The sequence below is a fragment of the Trichosurus vulpecula genome, chromosome 6, assembly GCF_011100635.1.
Source record: "Trichosurus vulpecula isolate mTriVul1 chromosome 6, mTriVul1.pri, whole genome shotgun sequence".
Classification (NCBI taxonomy): Eukaryota; Metazoa; Chordata; class Mammalia; order Diprotodontia; family Phalangeridae; genus Trichosurus; species Trichosurus vulpecula.
The window spans coordinates 130743035-130762320 of record NC_050578.1 but is presented as its reverse complement, the minus strand read 5'-3'; the positions used below and the strand labels follow the sequence as shown (position 1 = coordinate 130762320).

Sequence of the window (19286 nt, the reverse complement as noted above, 5' to 3'; positions counted from 1 at the left end):
ATAATCCTTTATTTCTCAGTGTAATTGGAGGAATAAAACACTTCATGGAGGATTAAATGGGATAGATAATATTTGCAAAAAGCTCTTAGCACAGTGCCTGGCACATAGTAGATGATAGATAAAAACTTATTTTGTTCTCCTTCCTTCACTCTCATAACAGACCAGGATTTGTGTTCCTGTGACACCCTACTGCCATATGTATCTGCTGAATGTCTGGAAACAGTCATTCCTTTTTTCTTAAAAGCAGCATTAAATATCAGAACTGAAACTTAGACATTTGACAATTTTGTGACAAGAACATTTCACTTGGATTATGATATTGCTGCTGAATTTTTTAAAAAGATAAATCAGTGGGCCAAGCTAAAAAAAAAGCATAGTCAATTGTTTGTAACTCTCTAAGGTTCCACTCTCCTTAATTAAGCCTAAAATCAAGTTTTGAACTGTTTCATAGACATATAACTAAGACAGAAAAAAACCCAAAACTTTATTGAATTTTCCATCCTCTGGCAATTGTGAACCTACATGTTGTATATACTAGGAGAATAATGAGAATCAAGCTAGCATATGTAGAACTGAGAGTTTCTTCTAATTGGGACTCTGACAGAGAGGTTTCTAGAAGGAAAAGGGAGGGATAAATGGTTCCTAAAGTTTGTTATTTTTATTTATCATAGCTAATTGTTTCCCTCTTTTCTCTGTATTTTCTTATGTAGATAAACAAAATTAGAGAGAGAAATATCCATATATAAGTGGATCAAAGCATGGATTTAATAAACCAAAGAGAAAGAAGAAGTGATTTACTGGATCAGATACCCTGTTTAGCATTTCTGGATCAAACCAGTACCAGATTCCCAGAACATAATAGGGAGTCCAACAGATAGTAAATAAAGTGGCAAAAGCTACAGTCATCTTTAGTGTTCTCAAACGTGCCCTTGGGATATTGTTCTTTGATCGATTCAGTTGCAGTTCTATTAAAAAAAAAAGAAAAATGAATATTTCATTTCCATAGATATCAGAAAACTCAAAAAGAAGTAGAATACAATCTAAAACAACATAGTTAATCTCAAAAGAAAAAACAACCTTTACAAGTAAACACCAGCCTATCTTAAATAATAACAATTATACTGTTTTTTCAAAAAGCATCTTTTTATCTGTTTTCCTAATGCCAGATAAATGTGGAAAAGATTAAATTTCACAGTACTATTAAAATTTGTGATCTTGTCCAAACTTATTTTGTATTTAATCCCACTGATTGGTCTCTTTACACTGAATACTTTCCTTTTAACAGTAACATGCCTTTTAAAGTCAGGATAACTTTAACTGTTTGGCCGGTTTTAACAAAGTCAGGCTGCCTTCATTAAATTTAGGAGTGGTTTGCTATTTGCTTTTCTAGCTCATTTTATGAATGAGGAAACTAAGGCAAACAGGGTTACATGACTTGTCCAGGGTAACTAGGAAATATCTGAAGCCAGATTTGAACTCAGGAATATGAGTCTTACTGACTCCAGGCCCAGCACTCTGTCTTTATTATCTCCCATTGCATCCTGGGTCATCTCCAGTCATCCTGATGAATATCAGGCCACTGGACTAAGGTGGCTCTGGAAGAGAGAGTGAGGCTGGTGACCTTGCATAGCCCTCCCTCACTCAAATCAACAACAACAATGTTAAATTTAGGACTTAATTTTTTTTTTAATTTTTTTTGGAGGGGGGAAGGCAGGGTAATTGGGGTTAAGTGACTTGCCCAAGGTCACACAGCTAGTAAGTGTGTCAAGTGTCTGAGGCCGGATTTGAACTCAGGTCCTCCTGACTCTAGGGCCAGTGCTCTACTCACTGAACCACCTAGCTGCCCTAGGACTTAATTGTTAAGGAATCAACCTACAGCTTTGAAATGCTCTTGAATTTCAGTGATAGAGGACACATTTCCATTTGCATTTAAAACAATATCTCCAGATTGAAAATATCAGGGAAAAGAATTCCTGTACTCAAGAAAACATCTTTTTAACAATTTCTTATTCATTTGTACTTGGTGAAAAGAGGCCACAGGCAGAGAACAATATGTTCTTTTAATGAACTAGCATTTTATTCTTGTAAAACTGATTTCTGAATATGTGTATCAATATAGGCCATCTTTTCGTCAGGTAGTAATCACTTTGCTACGTTCATGTCTGACTGAAGAGAAAGTAATAACAATATGAAGACAATACCTTCCCCACCCTGCTTTTCCCCTGCTATTAGAAAGACACCAGAGGACTTTATCCTGTTTCTAATCACTGAGAGAGCCTTTTGAGGACATTTTGAGATAGCGTTGAGTCCACAAGTCATGGGAAAACTGACATGGCACTTTAAGGGAGAGGACGTGTTGTTTTTGACTCTATGGATGTTCCGTATGCACTTTTTGAAGAGATGAGTGATAGCTGTGAGACAGCCTTTTTTGTCTTGAGTTTGCAATGTTATGGACTATAAACAAAAGTATTTATTTTTCCTACAAGAGATAAAAAGTTATAAAGGAGCCCAAAGGGGAAAGAACATCTGGTTCAGCACAGGAATGTAAGCTGATGACTAAAACAGCAGACTGAGGGAATTTAGGATCTATCTTATAAATAACTGGTTAATATCCCCAGCTTCTCTACTGGCTTCTAACTTTCTCTGCAGTGCTCCATCTCTTCATTTTTAATTCCTGTGTTCAAACAGGAAATAAACCTATCTCCTTATTCATTTCATTCCTTCATTTCTTAGCCTCTATGGTATTGAAACTATGAAAGGAAGAACTCATTCATGATGAGGGACCTATGATAAGGTAAAAATGATTCTAGCATTGTAGACCAAAATGATAAAAGAGTGGGACAGTGTAGTAAGAAGATTTGATTAAAAATACATTTTTGCACTTTTACTGTCTGGGAAGATCAAATTTCATTGTGTGTGTGTGTGTGTGTGTGTGTGTGTGTGTGTGTGTGTGTGTTGGAGTTTCCCTAGGCATCTGGTGGCAGCAGCCTCAAAATACTGAAGTAAAATACTTTTTGAAACTATTTTCTATTGAGAATGGATAGTTCAGTCTCTCTAGCACTTCTTGTAACACAATCTTCTTTTAAAGTCTCTCTAACAGCTATTTTCTACTCACAGAGGTTGTTGTTTGTCTTTCATTCTGGTAGAGTAGCATGACATCAGGGAGGTGATGCCATGACATGCGAGTGAATTGGATTTAAGTGAGAAAAGGCTGTACAAATTGAATGACTGGTGCTATAACTCGGTCAGAAGGAGACAGCCCCTTTCACAGGGAAATGGGAGTCTTGGAGTAGGACTGGGAAAAAATCCTGAAATAACTGCCATACAGAGGTGAGGCAGGCTTTGTTCTTGTCTGTGATGGAGCTGGACTGGATTTCATCAGCAACAGTAATTGTACCTGTTCAACAACTGTGTATTTAAGATATAGAAAAATCGTAGAGTACATACCATGAGGATCCTGATGAAGGACCTGTGTCAAGGTGAAGATGATTTTAGCATTGCACACCAGCATGATGAGAAGAGGACCAATGAAGAGGCAGCTAAAGGTCAAGAGGTTATAGAAGGCCTCCTGCCACCACTCTGGAAAACTGCAGTGTGTCACACATTGAGAAAAATTTCCTGTCTGTCCGGAGATATCTTCTACATAGATCATCCTGAAAATGTATAACTGTAGAAGGGAATTTAAAAAAAAAGGTAGTCTGGTGTTCCCAGGTTATATTTTCTTACTGAAAGCTTTCTCTAATGTCTTGTACCACATCTTTAAAATACACTTGCTAAAATTAAGTCCACAGATGATTAGCATTTGTTTAAAATGACTGCCTGATGTTATCTTCAAAGAAGTTAAAGGGTAACTATGAATGAGTAGCTGTCTTGGGAGCTTAGCAGGTATCTGCTGAAATTTGGAAGCAGAGACTGACACAGATAATAATAATCAGGAAGACTATTTAAAACCAAACTCCAAATTGCTCAGGTAAAATTCCTTGTGATTATGGTGAACAAAGGGAAGTGCCTTCAGATGCCTCAGACTTGGATGTAACTAGCCCGCATAGTATATACACCTAAGCCATCCATGTGGTTGCCATAAAGAGAGTACTGGGCCTGGAGCCTCAAAGACCTGAATTCTAAACCTGCCACAGACAACTATTAGTTTTGTGTCCATGGTGAAATTACAGCACCTTTCTAGGACACTTTTATCATCTGTAAAATGTGGACCATAATAGCAGCTACCCTACCGGATTGTTCTGAAGATCAAATGAGATAATGTATGTAAAGTGTTTTATAAACCTTAAAGTGGTATCTAAATGCCATTAATGTTATTATTAATTTTGTAAAGGAAAACCCAATAAGTTGGAGAAATGTATGAACAAATATAGCCAAAGTTGTTTTCTAGTTTGGCATTTTTAAAGTGGATGGAATGAATCATCATGAGTTTGTTTAGTGTGCAAGCAGAGTTTGAAAATGTTAGGTGTGTCAAATTTTATTTTTTCTCTATTTTAATGACCCCATTTACAAAGGTGTCTGATCTTCCTATTCATATCCATAGTTGTTTTAACTCAGAATGCCCCCATATTTTTTGACTGTGAGACCATGAACATTTACTTGAAATACAGATTCTCAGAGCACTCTTTATCATTTATCCCTTCCAACACCCAGATGCCTAGCAAATCCAAACAAAAAAAAGGTGACAGAGAAGAGAGTAGAATATGTATTTATGTAGCACCTACTATGTACCAGGCATGGTAATAAGTGCTTTTAAAAAAATACAAACATTAAGTCACTTGATCCTCACAACAACCCTACAAAGTAGGTGCTATTACTCCCATTTCATAATTGAGAAAACTGAGACAAACAGATTAAGTGACACACACAGGGTCACCCAGCTAATTAGTGTCTGAAGTTACTGACTGTAGACACAGTGTTTTATCTCCTGTACTACCAGCTGCCTTTACCAATCAATCAATAAAACATTTATTAAACACCTACCATGTGCCAGGCATTGTGCTAAGTGCTGGGGATACGAAAGAGGCAAAAGACAGACAAAGAGCTTACAACCTAATGGGGGAGACAACAAGCAAACACATATATATGAAGCAAGCTAGGTAATAGGATAAATACAAAAGGGAAGCCTCCCCAAAGAGAAGGCATTGGAATTAGGAGTGATTGGAGAAGGCTTCCTATGAAAAGGTGGGATTTTAGTTGGGACTTTAAGGAAACCAGGGAGGTCAGTAGACGAGAGGAAGGAGAACATTCAAACCCTGGGAGACAGAGAAAATGCCCAGAGCTGAGAGTGTCTTATTCATGAAAAAGACAGGTCAGTTTCACTAGATCTAAGTGTGAATGTTAGCAAGTAAGGTGTAAGAATATTGGAAAGATAGGAAGTGAATAGGTTTTAAAGATCTTTGACTGCCAAACACAGCCTTATTTTAGGATGCCACTAGAGTTTATCAAGTAGAGGGGGTGATACGATTGAACTTTTGCATTAGGAAAATAACTTTGGTGACTGAACAGAGGATGGATTGGAGTGGCGATGAATTTTGTAGGCAGAGGTAGGCAGACCCACCAGGAATAGAAGCAGGAATAGAAGAGGCAAGATATGCTAACTGATTTTATGTACGTGGAGATTTTTTTTTAAGCCACTGTATGGTGGGGCTGGTGCTAACTTAAAATTTGTGCTGAATTTAGAATTTTTTTCTGTTTACATTGAAAACACCCAATATATTATATATGTAACATCTAATGGCCTCAAAGCCAGGAGAGACCAAGGTTCAAGTCCCACTTCCGACAAATATTGGTTGTGTGACCCCAGGCAAACAAATTAACCTTTAAGTGATCTAGAAAACTCTCTAAAACTTTTTGGTTTCATAGAAGATGCACCTGGCTTTAGTAGAGGGAGCTTCTTTGCATGGAAAGGAGTTCCTTATGCCAGTAAAATTAGAGAACCAGGCCCTATTCCTGAATTTTTTTCTTTTTCTTTATTTTTGGCCAATGCTTCTGTTTTTGGTAAACATGGCAAGTAAATTTACATTCACATTTGCCTTTCAACTCCTTTTAAGCTAACACCTAGTACCAATTTTTAACTGAATGCCAAAGTTTTTTATGATTCTAGAATCAAAGACTTAGAGCTGGACGGGACCTTAGAGGTCCCACCCTTTTATTTTACAGATGAGGAAACAGGCCCAGAGTAGGAAGAATAATACAACTTTTATTTTTTCTACCATTTAAGTCCTGATTTATGATGTTAAAGTAAAAACACAAGCATTCAGAGTTTTGTTTTGTTTTGTTTTTTAGCAAGGGAGTTTGGTTTTTAACAAAACAAAAAATCAATTACTAATATAACCCACTAGAGGGAGTACAGTGATCATAATATTAGTGTTAACATCAAGAAGGAAAATGAATGACACTTCATCCAGTTGACTTTTTCTTTCTTTCCCTTCCTTCCTTCCTTCCTTCCTTCCTTCCTTCCTTCCTTCCTTCCTTTTTTCCTGCTTAGAGAAGACTAACTGTATTTCCCTGAAACTTGGAAGAGAAATTTTTATTTACATATATATGTGTGTGTGTATATATCTATACATATATATTCATTCATTTTTTTTAATCGTACAACACAGCTCAAAATTTCAGCTCTAAATTCAACACCAATGGGTGATTTATTTGAAAAATAAAAAAATGTCTTATTTTTTTCTGTCTATTTTCATTAGTTTTAGGTGTAAGTATGTTTACATACTCTCAAAAGCAGATTAGCTTAATATCTTGGAATTGGGATTTAAAAAATCATCTTGTACAACATTCACCTATATTTTATAGTTGCCAAAATAATAATAAAAATATGATAGAAGAGAGTGACTTTGAAGAACACTACCAATTTTGTAGCTCATTTATTAATGTTTATCCATTTTATTTAAGTTCTTAATTACCTATACACTAATATATTTTAAATCTAATCCATTTTGTCTTTCAGGCCAACATTTTCTTACTTGACTGATTTAAGTCCCCCTACTTTTATTTTCGACACTGGTACTATTAATTTTTTTCATTGTTTAAAATTTAGCCATGAAGGGAGGGAGAGATATGAGATTATTTTACCATCATAGAATGGTAAGATAACGTGAGTTTTTAAGAATGGAGGAGACATAGGGCACATATTTGTAGGCATAAGGGAAAGAGCCATTAATATTGGGAGAATTTGAAGATTATGGGGTAAAGATGATAGTGTGGGCAATCTGCTAGAAAAGATGAGAGATAGGTACTTGTAGAGAGGTTGACTTTAGCATGGAGAAAGACCACTTCTTCATCCGAGGTTGAAATGAAGGAGCAGGTAGTGGGGAAGATGTCTGAGTGATGTGAAACAAGTATGGTGGGAGAAGAGGAAACTCTTGTCAAGTGGCATCATTTTTTTCTATAAAGTATCAGATGAGGTCCTCAACAGAGACCATATAGGGAGGGAGTGCTGCATGTAGTTTGAAATGAGACAAGAAGGCTTTGAATTGCTATGTAACTATAGCTAGATAGATGGATAGATAAATAAAGCTCTTGTTTTTCTTTATGACAAAACTCATTCATAATAGGATTATTGGATTAATGGGTATGATTAATTTTGTGACTCTTTTTGTGTACTGCCAGGTTGCCCCCTCCAAGATTCTACCAATTTTACCAACAATATTTGAGTGTACTTGCTTCTCCATAATCCCAGTGTCATTGAGCTTTGTTATTTTTGGTTATTTTTCCAAACTGAGGGATGCGATGTGGGATCTCAAGGTTATTCTAATGTGTGCTTCTCTTAATATTAGTGGCATTGTACATTAAAAAATGAGCATTTGCAATGTTTCCCTTTTTTTGGTAAATGTTCTGTTTATATCTGTTGACTAGTAGTGCTGCCCTTGAATATGTGTATTAGCACATTATATATTTTAAATAAGATTTTATCTGATATATTAATATTAATATTTTCCTAAAGGTGTTATTCTTCTAATCTAATTTACTGTCATTGTTTTTGTGCAGAACTTTTTTCAGACTTTTATGTAATCAAATCCTGTTTCCCTTGCTGTCTTTGGATGGGAGGGACTGTGTAAAGCTGTGATAGTTATGGTCAGATACTTAAGGCCCATTTTCTATTGCTAGACCTATTGCCTCCCATAGAGATGGGGATAGGGACTGAGCCTCTGATTGCACTGGCATAGAAAACTACTTTATTCATGTGGGTTGGAACAATCTTGGCAACTTATAGTCTTAGACAGTTGCCTAAAGCACCAAGAGTTTAGGGGACTTGCCCAGGGTCATCTAGGCAGCATGTCTGAGATGGGACTTGAACCTAGGTCTTTTTGGCTTTAACTAGCCACTGTGCCAGATTACCTCTCATCGCTACCCTATAGGTTATTATTTTAGGGATTCAGTATGCTCACCACCCTCTGTTCTGTTTTAGAGATTCAGTAGACTTTCTTCCCTTTCTCCTTATTCTCTGTCTTAATTTTTTCATGTGGAAGCAGCTATGCTTCCTCCTCCCATTCCTGTTCAACTCTTTTTTTTTTAATTTTGAGGGAACAGGAAAATAGGGGAAAGAAAATTGTGCTAAAGAAAGGAAGCAGGTGACCCAATGGTTAGAATGGTGGCTTGCATAACTGGAATGATTTTGATCTTTTCTAGATCCTTTCTCTGCTTCTCTCCACCCTAATCCTGGAATAGCATGTGTCATTAGCTTGACCAGCTCCACCTCGTTTCTGTTCAATTCAATTTAACAAACCTTTATTAAGCACCTATGATGGGCTAGGCTCTCTGCCTTTAGTGAGAACATTTAACTGGGGGGATGGAACACATATGTTATAAATATAATATATATTATATATATAGAATGAATTTGAATGAATATTTAAAAATATAAATAAGCTCATTTGAGGAAGGAGAGAGAGCAATTACAAATAGGAAGATCAGTGAAGGCTTCAGGTAGGAGGTGGCATCTGAGATGAGTCTTAAAAAAACTAAGGATTCTGAGAAGATGAGGTGAGGAGGGATACAGTATAGCCTGGGCGATAACACTAAGGCAGGAGATAAAACTCTGAGTTTAGAAAATAACAGATATATCATTTGAATCATAAGATCATAGATTAGAGCTGGCAGGAAGTTTTAGTGGTTTATTTTTAATTTCTTTCCTTCTCCTCTCCGTGTGTGTGTGTGTGTGTGTGTGTGTGTGTGTGTGTGTGTGAGTCTGAAAGGGCCCCAGGGGTTGTCTCGTCCAAGTCCCTCATTTTACAGATGAGAGAATGGAGGCCCAGAGAAGCTGTGGTGTTCTTAAGATCACATAAGTGGTATGTAGCAGAACTGCTATTTAAACCCTATTCTTTTGACTTCAAATCCAGTGTTCTTTTGTCAAAATTTCTATAGTTTTTGTTAAGGGAGGGTAGGGAACTAGTCTAGCTTGTGACTACCCTGGAAGTAGTATCTTAGTTTCTTTTTAAATTTCACTTAACTTTTTCATGTTTCTGCTTCTCTTATTCCCCGGGCCCATCACTATCGGTGCTGGTCCCCTTCTACTATCCTGCTTCCATGACATAGAAATCTGTACTTTATTTTTTTACTTACAAAAAAAGTAACTACACCCATGCATTTTCCCTCAAAATATCATCTCTGAAAATTACACTTTTCAGAATCACAGTATGTCACAGGTGTCAGGGCCTCAGAGGACATTTAGTGCAATCCATACCTGGGCACAAATTTCATCTACAAAATCTCCCAAAAGAAGTTATTCCAACTCTGCTTGAAGACCTCCTCAAAAGGGAAGTCTATTCCCTGTGTAACCTATTCTTCTTTTGGTTAATTCTAATCATACAGGAAATGTTTCCTTCCATCTAGGCCAGATTTGCTTCTTTGCAACTTACATCCATTGTTCCTATTTCTTTTTGGGGGAGCTAAACAGAACAAGTCAGTAACCCTTCAGATACCTGAAAACAGTTATCATGCAACACCACCAACCCCGTCCTTTGCTTCTCCCGAGTAGTTATAGTTAATCTAACAATTTAACAAATATTTATTTGGTGTTTATGTAAGGTGCTGTAATATATGCTGGGGGACTACAATGACAAAAAGAAAATGATCCCTACCCTCAAGGAGATCATATTCTCCTGGACAGTAGGCAGTGGGGGGAATTTGTTTTAATATGTGCACAAATAAATATAGTACAGAGAAAATCGAAGAGTTAGAGAACCCTAACAGGTGAGAAGGGGGTAGAGAAAGGTGTGTACGGAAGGCTTAATGGTGGAAGTGGTACCAGGGCACTGAGCCTTTAAGGAAGACAGTGATTCTGTGAGGTAGAGATGAGGAGAGAGTGCATTATAAAGATGGAAGATGGTGATAGAGAGTTGGATTAGGGAACAGACCAAAAGTCTGGTTTGTCTGTAATGTAGACTTTTGAAAGAGCATTTGTATAAAAGAAGACTGGAATGGTCAGTGGGAATGGGATCCTATTGTAGAGGGTCTTCAATGTAAGGAGTTTGTATTTGTAGGTGCTGAGGTGCCCTCAAATTAAAAGAAATCGATGCCCTTTGCTTTTTTACACCATTGTTATCCAATAATACCTATCCCATGCAGAGAACCCTCCCTTGTAACAAAGAAAAAAGACAATTAAGCAAAACTGATTGACACACATTGCATTTGAAGCTGGGACATTCCATACTGAGAATCTCCCACCTCCCTTAAGAGAGGAAGGGATTGTGTTTCATCACCCGGTCTGAATTCTGTTTCCTTTTAGTTTTACTTTTCACTTACATTGTTATTGTTTATTGTGTATGTTGTGCTCATGATTCTGTGTTCATCTTCCCATGTTTCTATGAATTTCTTAATCAAAATTTCTTATGGTGAAATGATGTTCCATTGAATTCATATACCCACTGCAGGTTTGGTTTTTTGTTTGTTTTATTTTTTGAGGAGGTTGACATGGTCAGAGCTTTGTAGAGAAGATACTAGGGAGCAGAGGGAAGAGACTGGGAGCAGGGAGACTGTTTGGGAAGTTTTTACAGGAAAGAGGTAATGACCTGAATTAGAAGAATTAGAAGATGAGTAGAGAGGAAACAGATACAAGAGATGTTCTTTCAATTGATCCTTGTGTGACATGTTTTACTGTCCCTCTAAGTGCCACCCTGATATACCAAATTATGCCGTGTTAACTCCATGAAAACATATTTTCACATGTCTTTAGCTCAAATACTAACAAATGACTCACAAATCTTGCCTGTAGGTCTACATTAGCCATGATATTTAAAGCTGTCACTAGATAATGCTTCCCATCATCATAAATAAGCTAATTAGTGAAAAATTTTCCAGAAATATTTGATTCTGTATGTCTCTTATGGTTTTAAAATGACTAAATTTGTGAGATCTAATTTTGAATTAGATATGGATACACCTAATTCAGGTGTAGTTACAGCCTAATACCATGTAGTTATAGCCCAACAACAAATTGTTTTAAATCAGATCCACAGCTAAGGTCCATTGGCTATTTTCAAAAAATATCATTCTTGGGATTTATATTCCCAAGAACCCAGTTATTATCTTGTTATGTCCTAGTAAGTATAGCTTTCAGAGTGAGTGGAATAGATGCAACTTGGGTAGTAAGTATACTGTACCGAGTTGGCCAAAGTTCTTTGTCATTCATTATAAAGATCTTATGAATTTTGAGATATACAACCTTTATTTTATTGACGTTTTTCTGTCTCAGCTATTCATCCATATACGCGACTTTTCTAAACTTTGTTTGCCTCAGTTTCCTAAAGCTAACAACTCCAGAGACCTCTAAAACCATCAAACCATTCAAAGTCACCACCCATATAAAGATCAGGTTTTTGTAGTTGTTAGGTGTAGGAAGGTAGAAAAAGTAGGAGGCAGGTGTCAATCACGTATTTCAGCAATTCTGGTTGAGTGAAAGGGCTGCCAAGTGGTGCAATACTTTGCTTGGAGTCGGGAAGATGGCTCTTCCTAAGTTCAAATCTGACACTTCAGGCTTTCACTAGCTGTGTGACCCTGGGTAAGCCACCTAACCCTGTTTATCTCCGTTCCTCATCTGTAAAGTGAGCCGGGGGAGGCAATGGCAAACCACTCCACTATCTCTGTCAAGAAAACCCCAAATGGGGTCATGAGAGTCAGACAACTGAAAATAACTGAACAGCAATAGTTTAGTGAAACCAAGATGAAAATTAAATGTTGGTCTCCTAATTCTTAGTCCAGTGCTGATACAAATAAACACTATACAAGTAATAGATAACAAATACCAACATTAGAGGAAATAATTTAAGTAGTTTCAGTCATAAATAAACCATATGAGAAGGTGTCATTCTCAGATGGCATATTTATGGAATGTGGTAAGACACTAGGCATATTGATCATATGTCATAGTTTATAAACAAACTTTCTTTGTCTTTTGCCTCCTGAATTGAGTCACATGACTGAAACCCTTTCAGTCTTTTAATCAAACCATTTTTTTCTAATGTGATCAAGACTTATAGTCCTTTAAAAATTCACATAAAATTCCCTGGGAAAGACTGGTAGAATCCTTTGTTCTTACATATTACTAAATTGAAAAATCAATATACTTATTTCCATTTTGCAATTTAGATTTATCAATTTGTGGGTTATCTTTTTAATATACGAGTATTTTGTGATTCACTTAAATCAATATTTTATATATATATATATATATATATATATATATATATATATATATACCCTATGGAAAAGATCTTTAGAGAAGACTAGAATGATGATATGTATATACATGCATATACTTACAGAGAAAACAGGGAAACTGGTCCTTTTGTGGATATAAGGCAAATATTAATAACACACATCATATATCAATTATATAGTTTTGTTCAGGCTTGGAATGTCAATTGTACACTAATCTTATCCTTCCAACTGCCTACAGGATATCTATTCTTGAATGTTTAGCCGTCACAGCAAGTTCAGTGTGTTTTCAAATAAACTCATCATCTTTTCTTCCTTAACCCCTAAATTGGTTTCTCTGTTCAACTTCCCCATTTCATTCAGGGATGTCACCATTTCCCCAGTTTTCTATGTTATTAACCTTGTATACATTTTCAGTTTCCTTATGTTTTACTTCTATAGTCAACCTGTCAACACATCTTATTATTCCTTTTTTCAGAATTTTTTTCCTCCATAATTTCCATTACAACTGTCACTAGTCAGAGGTCTCATGATTTTATTAAATTACTACAACAGTTCGCTAGAGTGTCTCCCTGGTCCCTTCCCTCTCCATGTAATTCTTTATCTCAGTAGAATTTAAGCTCCTTAAGGAAAAGGAGTATTCCTCATCTTTGACCTTGTATCCCTAGCACCTAACACAACGCTTTGTACCTTTGTTGTTCATTTGTTTCAATCGTGTCTAAATCTTTGGGACTCCATTTGGGGTTTTCTTGGCAGAGAGACTACAATGGTTTGCTATTTCCTTCTCCAGCTCATTTTACAGATAAGGAAACTGAGGCAAACAGGTTTAAGTGACTTGGCCAGGGTCCCACAGCTAGTAAGTATATGAAGCCAGATTTGAACTCAGGAAGATGAGTCTTTCTGACTCTAGGCCCTGTGCTCTATCCATTATGCCACCTAGCTGTCCTTGCTTTATACATAGTAAGGACTTAAAAAATTCTTACTTATTTACTATATTGCTGCTAAACTAATTTTTCTAAAGCATCACTTTCATGAAATTATTCCCCCGTACAAGAATTTATAATGGCTTTGTGTTGCCTATCACGTTAAATTGAAACTCCTTTCTTCCTCTTCCAAAATTCCCTGTAATTTGGTCCCACTTTATTCAAGCTTATTTTCTACCATTACCTCAGATGAATCCTCTATGCTAGTCATAGGAACCTTTCCACTCTTCTCAACAGAACACTATGTCCCTTTTTTTCTCTCTGGAATGCTTTTGTCTTTTTCTTCTTCCTCCAAATCTTCAAAGCTCATTTTATCCCATATCTTCCTTGAAGCCTCCCCTGAGTAGCCTGGCCTACATTGATCTGTGTCTACTCTGAACTTCTATTGCATTAAAAGTCAGCACCATGAAGTTTTGTACTCAGTTATCCTCTAATCATTTTGTGTGTGTTAGTCCTCACTCCTCAACTATATTGCAAACTTGAGGACAGGGATCATATCCTACCTTTCTTCTATACCCCCTTAGTACTTAGCAGACTGTTGGGCATATAGGATTATAGACTTAGAGCGAGAAGGACACCGTTTAGTTAGTGTCCAATAAATATTTCATTTCTTTTCTGCATCAGGACCAACCAACAAGTCACAGTGGCACCTTTACAGAAGCAAAGACTTGGAAGTTTTCATGAACTGGCTTCAAATGAAGGCTTTCAACTTATCCATTAAATGAAATACTTTCATACCCTATTTCAAGGAGGCAATTTTACTTGACCTTTTCCTGCATATTCAACTGTAGAGAGACTAATGATGATATCTGTGTTTATATTTTACTTTTTCAAGGAAATAAAATAATTTTTTTTTGCTATTTCATTAATACTTACAATTGACCCTTGAACTATCTTGTCTTTACTCTCTTAGGGTAAATTTAGAGGCACAGCAGTTAGATTTGCCGAAGAGGTTAAGTTGAAGAAATGGTAAGGAAACCTTGATTCCTACTTCACTGAACTATTTAAAGATCAGACTGCCTCCCTCCTTCTTAAAGAAAATTTTTTTCCCAGCCAGGGAAGTGCAAGATTCTCAGATTAGCCCCTGATGGGAGTGGTAGTGTATGTAGAGAACTGGTTAGCTCATCCTTGGTCCACACCCTGGATTCTTTAGAGTACATAAGGGAGTAGATGCAATTTGCCCATGGTTAGGGATCTTTACTATTTGCAAGAGTTTTTTCTACTTTCCAGAAGAAACCAGAGTATTTGGCCATGATTGCCTCCATTGAAATTCCTGTGCTAAAAATCACTTTCTTCTGGTCAATTATTTAGTCAGATACTCAGAATTTAACCTTAGTTCTCTGCAGCAAGTGAAACCATTACCTACTTGAGCCATATATCCTTCTTGCTGTAGAACCCTTGCCTAAGGCCAACGAAGCCCAAACTCAGCATCTGGTGAAAATTAAAAATTTCACAATTTTATTTTTCCTATTTAAGTTAATCCTGGCTAGCTAAAAATTCTAACTCCTTTCCTCTACACCCACAAGTATACAAGTATATAGCTTAAGGTACTCTGTGTAATAAATTATATTATAACATCTTTTTTTGTTTGTTTTTTTAACGTTCTCTCTGTGAATCACATACTCCTACAAACTCTCTATATTATAATATCCATTTTATTCATGTATAAACATATTTATCCAATATCAGTGTCTTGCCTCAAACACTAACTGTGTGACCCTGGGCAAGTCACTTAAGCATTGTTAGCCTCAGTTTTCTCATCTGCAAAATAAGGATAACAATAGGACCAACCTCATAGGGTTATTGTGAGGATCAAATGAGAGTTTGCAAACTTTAAGATGCTACATAAATGTTAGTCATTTTTATCAATTAATTGATAATTAATTTTAACCAATTAATAATTGAATAATAATTAAATAAATAATTGATTTGGATCAATTAACAGTTAAATAATAATTTAATTAATTAATCATTTTTACTCCGCTGACTGGCCTATTAAGGGAGTTTGAAGCTATCCTTAAAAGTTGAAAAGGTCTTTCCTAAATGTTAGGTAAGAAATCTGGGGTAAGTATACCTGATAAATCCCATTACTCCAACAAAAAGAGATATTTACCTGTGGCCCAGCAAGGACAATACTGAGAAACCAGGCTACAGCAATCAGAGACTGTCCAACCTTTGTGTTGCTCTTCACAGCCAAGGGTCTGGTGATGGCCAAGAATCTATCCAAGCTGATCACTACCATCATGAAGGCAGGAGCATACATGGAGAAAAGCTTCAGGTAGCTGAGAGCTTTGCATAAGAACTCTCCAGCGTACCACTGCACGGTCACATTCCATATCCCATCTAATGGCATAACAATCACAGTTTCCAGCAGGTTGGCTAGCGTCAGATGCTTAAGAAGTACCTTCATCCGAGTGAGCTTCTTCACTTCTTCTTTCTTCTGGGTCTGCCTCTGCAGCTTCATTAGAAAGGAGGCATTGAAGGCTGTAGACACCAGGAAAAGGAAGAAAGTAACCATTACCCGGATTTTCCCAGACAAAGTCAGGGTGGGGAGATCCCTGTGTGTCATTGAGAAACTACTGTTAATGATTGAGCATTGAGTTTGCTTCTGCTCAAGGTAGGCTCTGTTTGCCATAGCTATATGCTGATAGACCTTGTAAACTTATGTTTCTGGTGCTTGTGATTATGGTGACAGTTCATAAAGTCAGGTTTTATTCTGCCTTACCTAAATGGAACTGCCGTTGGCATAGATCTGTGCTAAATTATGTTCCTTAGATACTTTGGACTTTATGTGAAAGATCAAGGTGAACTTGTTTAGAGAGCATCTGATCTAAGCAGGTGCCAAAGCAGATTATGTTGAACACTTTCTGAGGGTCAACGGTAACTGTAGTACTGGAACAGATGGCTTTTGTAATCCCTTTCAAAGTCTGATTCACCTTCATTTTTCTTTTTAATAGAATAGGAGGAACTCAAGCCTTATTTTGACTTTAAGAATTTACTGATTTCATTATATTAGTAACATGTGAGGTCTTTAAAAATTATTGAATTTTATTTGTATAAAGAACATATGCAGAATGAAATAGGAATGCTGAAAAATAAGTGTATTTAAAACCTGACAGTCCAGTAGAGGTTAATATTTACTGCTTATACATGTAAGGTATCAACAAACTATTCAATATAACCTTTCAAAAAATATATGGCATAAGCCATTTGGGGAGATGGGGAGAGATCAATTTCAGTATAGCCATTCATGTTAAAGACAACTACAATATTTGGTTGACCAGAAATTCAGTACACGCTAATGAATGTAATGGAGTGTATGGGTTATTGAGGAGGACTAGCACGTCAGGTGTGAGGGCTTGCTGGGCCCTTTTCAGAATTGATTATCCAACTTTAGTGTTCACCTGATTCACCCAACTCTAGTCTGTGTCTCCAAGAAGCTATAGCTTGTGCAGTGGCTATATTCTGGTAAACCATCTTGGCTGATGGGCTAAAACAGATTGAGGGTAACTGATAGGTCTCAAATCTTTTGGTGAATTAGGGAAATGTGTCTCAAGTATGTGAAGACTTTCCCCTGGCCAAATGAGCAGATAAGAACAATTTGTTCCAATGGCCATGAAGGCAGCTGAAGCAGGTGCTGTGGAGTGCTTAGAGCTTGGTCGGGCATCAAAGGGAGTAAGGTCATCCACTACATCCTGGGCCATTGCCAGTCATCTTGACTTTTGTCCTGCCACTGGTCTTCGATGACTCAGGAAGAGAGAGTGAGGCTGATGACTTTGTGCAACTCTGCCTCACTTTAATCCAAATCACTCACAAATCAAGACATCACCCATGATGTCATTAGCCCTCTTTGAAAATGAAGGACAAACAACAATACAAGCTAATGATATAATATGGTTACAAAAAATCCCCCAAAACATAAATGTTTTCTTAGGTTGCCTTAATAGAAGTATAGTATCAAGAATGAGCAAAGTGACAATATAAACATGTTCTGTAGTTGCGGGACCATATCTCCATTCTGGATGCCACATTTTAAGAGACATTAACAAACTACTGTTTGTCAGAAGAGTGTAACCAGAATGGTGAAGAATATGGAAACCATATCATTCAAAGAACAATAGAAGGAAGTGGTTGGATTTGTTTAGCCTAGAGAAGACTGAAAGAGGAAATGATAGCTGTCTTTGGACATTTTAAGGCTATCATGTAGAAAAGGGATTGGATTTATTCTCTGTGGAGGGAGGGACAGAATTAAGATTAATAGTTGGAAATTATGTGGAGAAAGCTTAGCATGGGGAGAATTTTCTAAGAATTAGGGGTCTTTCAAAATGGATTAGGCTGTTTTGTGACAGAGTGAGCTCCCCATTTCTATAAGGGCTCAAATAGAGCCTCTGTGGCTCACTATCAGGGACATAGTAGAGTGGATTCCTACATGGGCTGGACTTTTGGACTACATGAGGTCCAAAATTCCTTCCAACTCAAAAATTCTATATTTCTTTGATTCTTAGTCAGTGGGAAATAATTTTGTTTTGATGCCTACCTTGTTTATTTTACCTCATGGTGAAATCTAATTGATTTAAGATTTAGATAATATTTAGAGAAGGGCAGTGGTTAGGGGTAGCTGTGGTATAAAGCCCAATCTGAATTAATTAACAGTCTAAATTTTAGAATATTTTAAAAGAAATAAAGTTTATTATCTTGAAGCATGATATGTGATATGAACAAATATGTGTATTGATAAATAAAATGAGATAAATGAAATACATTTCATAATAGATCTTATGACATAAAATGTGTTAGAAATTTAAAAATCTTATAACTTATGTTATGTTCAACCCCAAGGTTCAAAGTCTATTGAAAAAACATAGAATTTTTTGAACCATTGGCTTAATAAAAGCAAATTTTGTGGAGGCAAAGTGGTTAAATGACTTGCCCATAGTCATATAGACAGTGTCTGTAGCTGGATTTGAGCTGAGGTCCTCCTGACTCCAAGGCCAGTATTCTATCTACTATACCACCCGGCTGCCCCCAAAGCAATTAATTTAAGAACAAATTCCCTCTATTCCTCTAAACCCAGAAAACCCATCAAGGAAGAAATTATTTTGACATTTTTCCTCAATAATTTCCTCTTATTCTTCCATTTAGTAAGTGTTTATTGAATGCCTGCTATGTACTAAATCCTGGGCCAAGTGCTGGGCATACAGAGAAAAAAAAAACAATTCCTTCCCTTAAAGAACTTTTTTTCTATTGGGGTGTGTGTGTGTGTGTGTGTGTGTGTGTGTGTGTGTGTGTGTATGAATAGAGAACCCTCCTTTGTTAAAGGAATTGCCCAATGCAGTGCTATAACCGTGAATTTACCAACGAAGTAACGCTACTTGGACTTGTTCCAATGCATGAATATATAGCCATTTATCCTTTTTCAGCAGCTTCTGTTGTAAATACCAGAGAGTACAGAACTGATACAAGATATCTTATATTCTGATAGCCATGATGACATTACAAGATTTGGATGGGATAGGTTTCCTACTGCTGATTTTTTTCATAACGTGAATTTATCATGGACCAACTTAGCATTGTTTCTTGACTCACCAGCTATAATGAGCCATTCAAAAATTGGAATAAAAACAATGGAAAGTGAGA

At 36.6% G+C, this 19286-nt stretch overlaps 1 protein-coding gene across 1 annotated transcript; it reads right to left on the bottom strand.

Annotated features, from left to right (window-relative positions):
- Positions 1-460: 460 nt before the first annotated feature.
- Positions 461-16305, bottom strand: GNRHR (gonadotropin releasing hormone receptor). Its single transcript, XM_036764799.1, has 3 exons — positions 15763-16305; positions 3448-3667; positions 461-965 (listed from the first exon to the last, which is right to left on the bottom strand). The coding sequence occupies exons 1-3, from the start codon at positions 16282-16284 to the stop codon at positions 721-723; spliced, it is 987 nt and encodes a 328-aa protein (XP_036620694.1). The 5' UTR covers positions 16285-16305; the 3' UTR covers positions 461-720.
- Positions 16306-19286: the final 2981 nt, after the last annotated feature.

What these genes read in the sequence shown, in the direction of transcription:
- GNRHR (XM_036764799.1), bottom strand. Translation starts at nt 16,284, where the DNA reads ATGGCAAACAGAGCCTACCTTGAGCAGAAGCAAACTCAATGCTCAATC. An exon ending in TTGTCCTTGCTGGGCCACAG is followed by an intron (nt 3,668 to 15,762) that starts GTAAATATCTCT and finishes TCCCTTCTACAG; the next exon opens with TTATACATTTTCAGGATGAT. An exon ending in CCTTCATCAGGATCCTCATG is followed by an intron (nt 966 to 3,447) that starts GTATGTACTCTA and finishes TTTTTTTAATAG; the next exon opens with AACTGCAACTGAATCGATCA.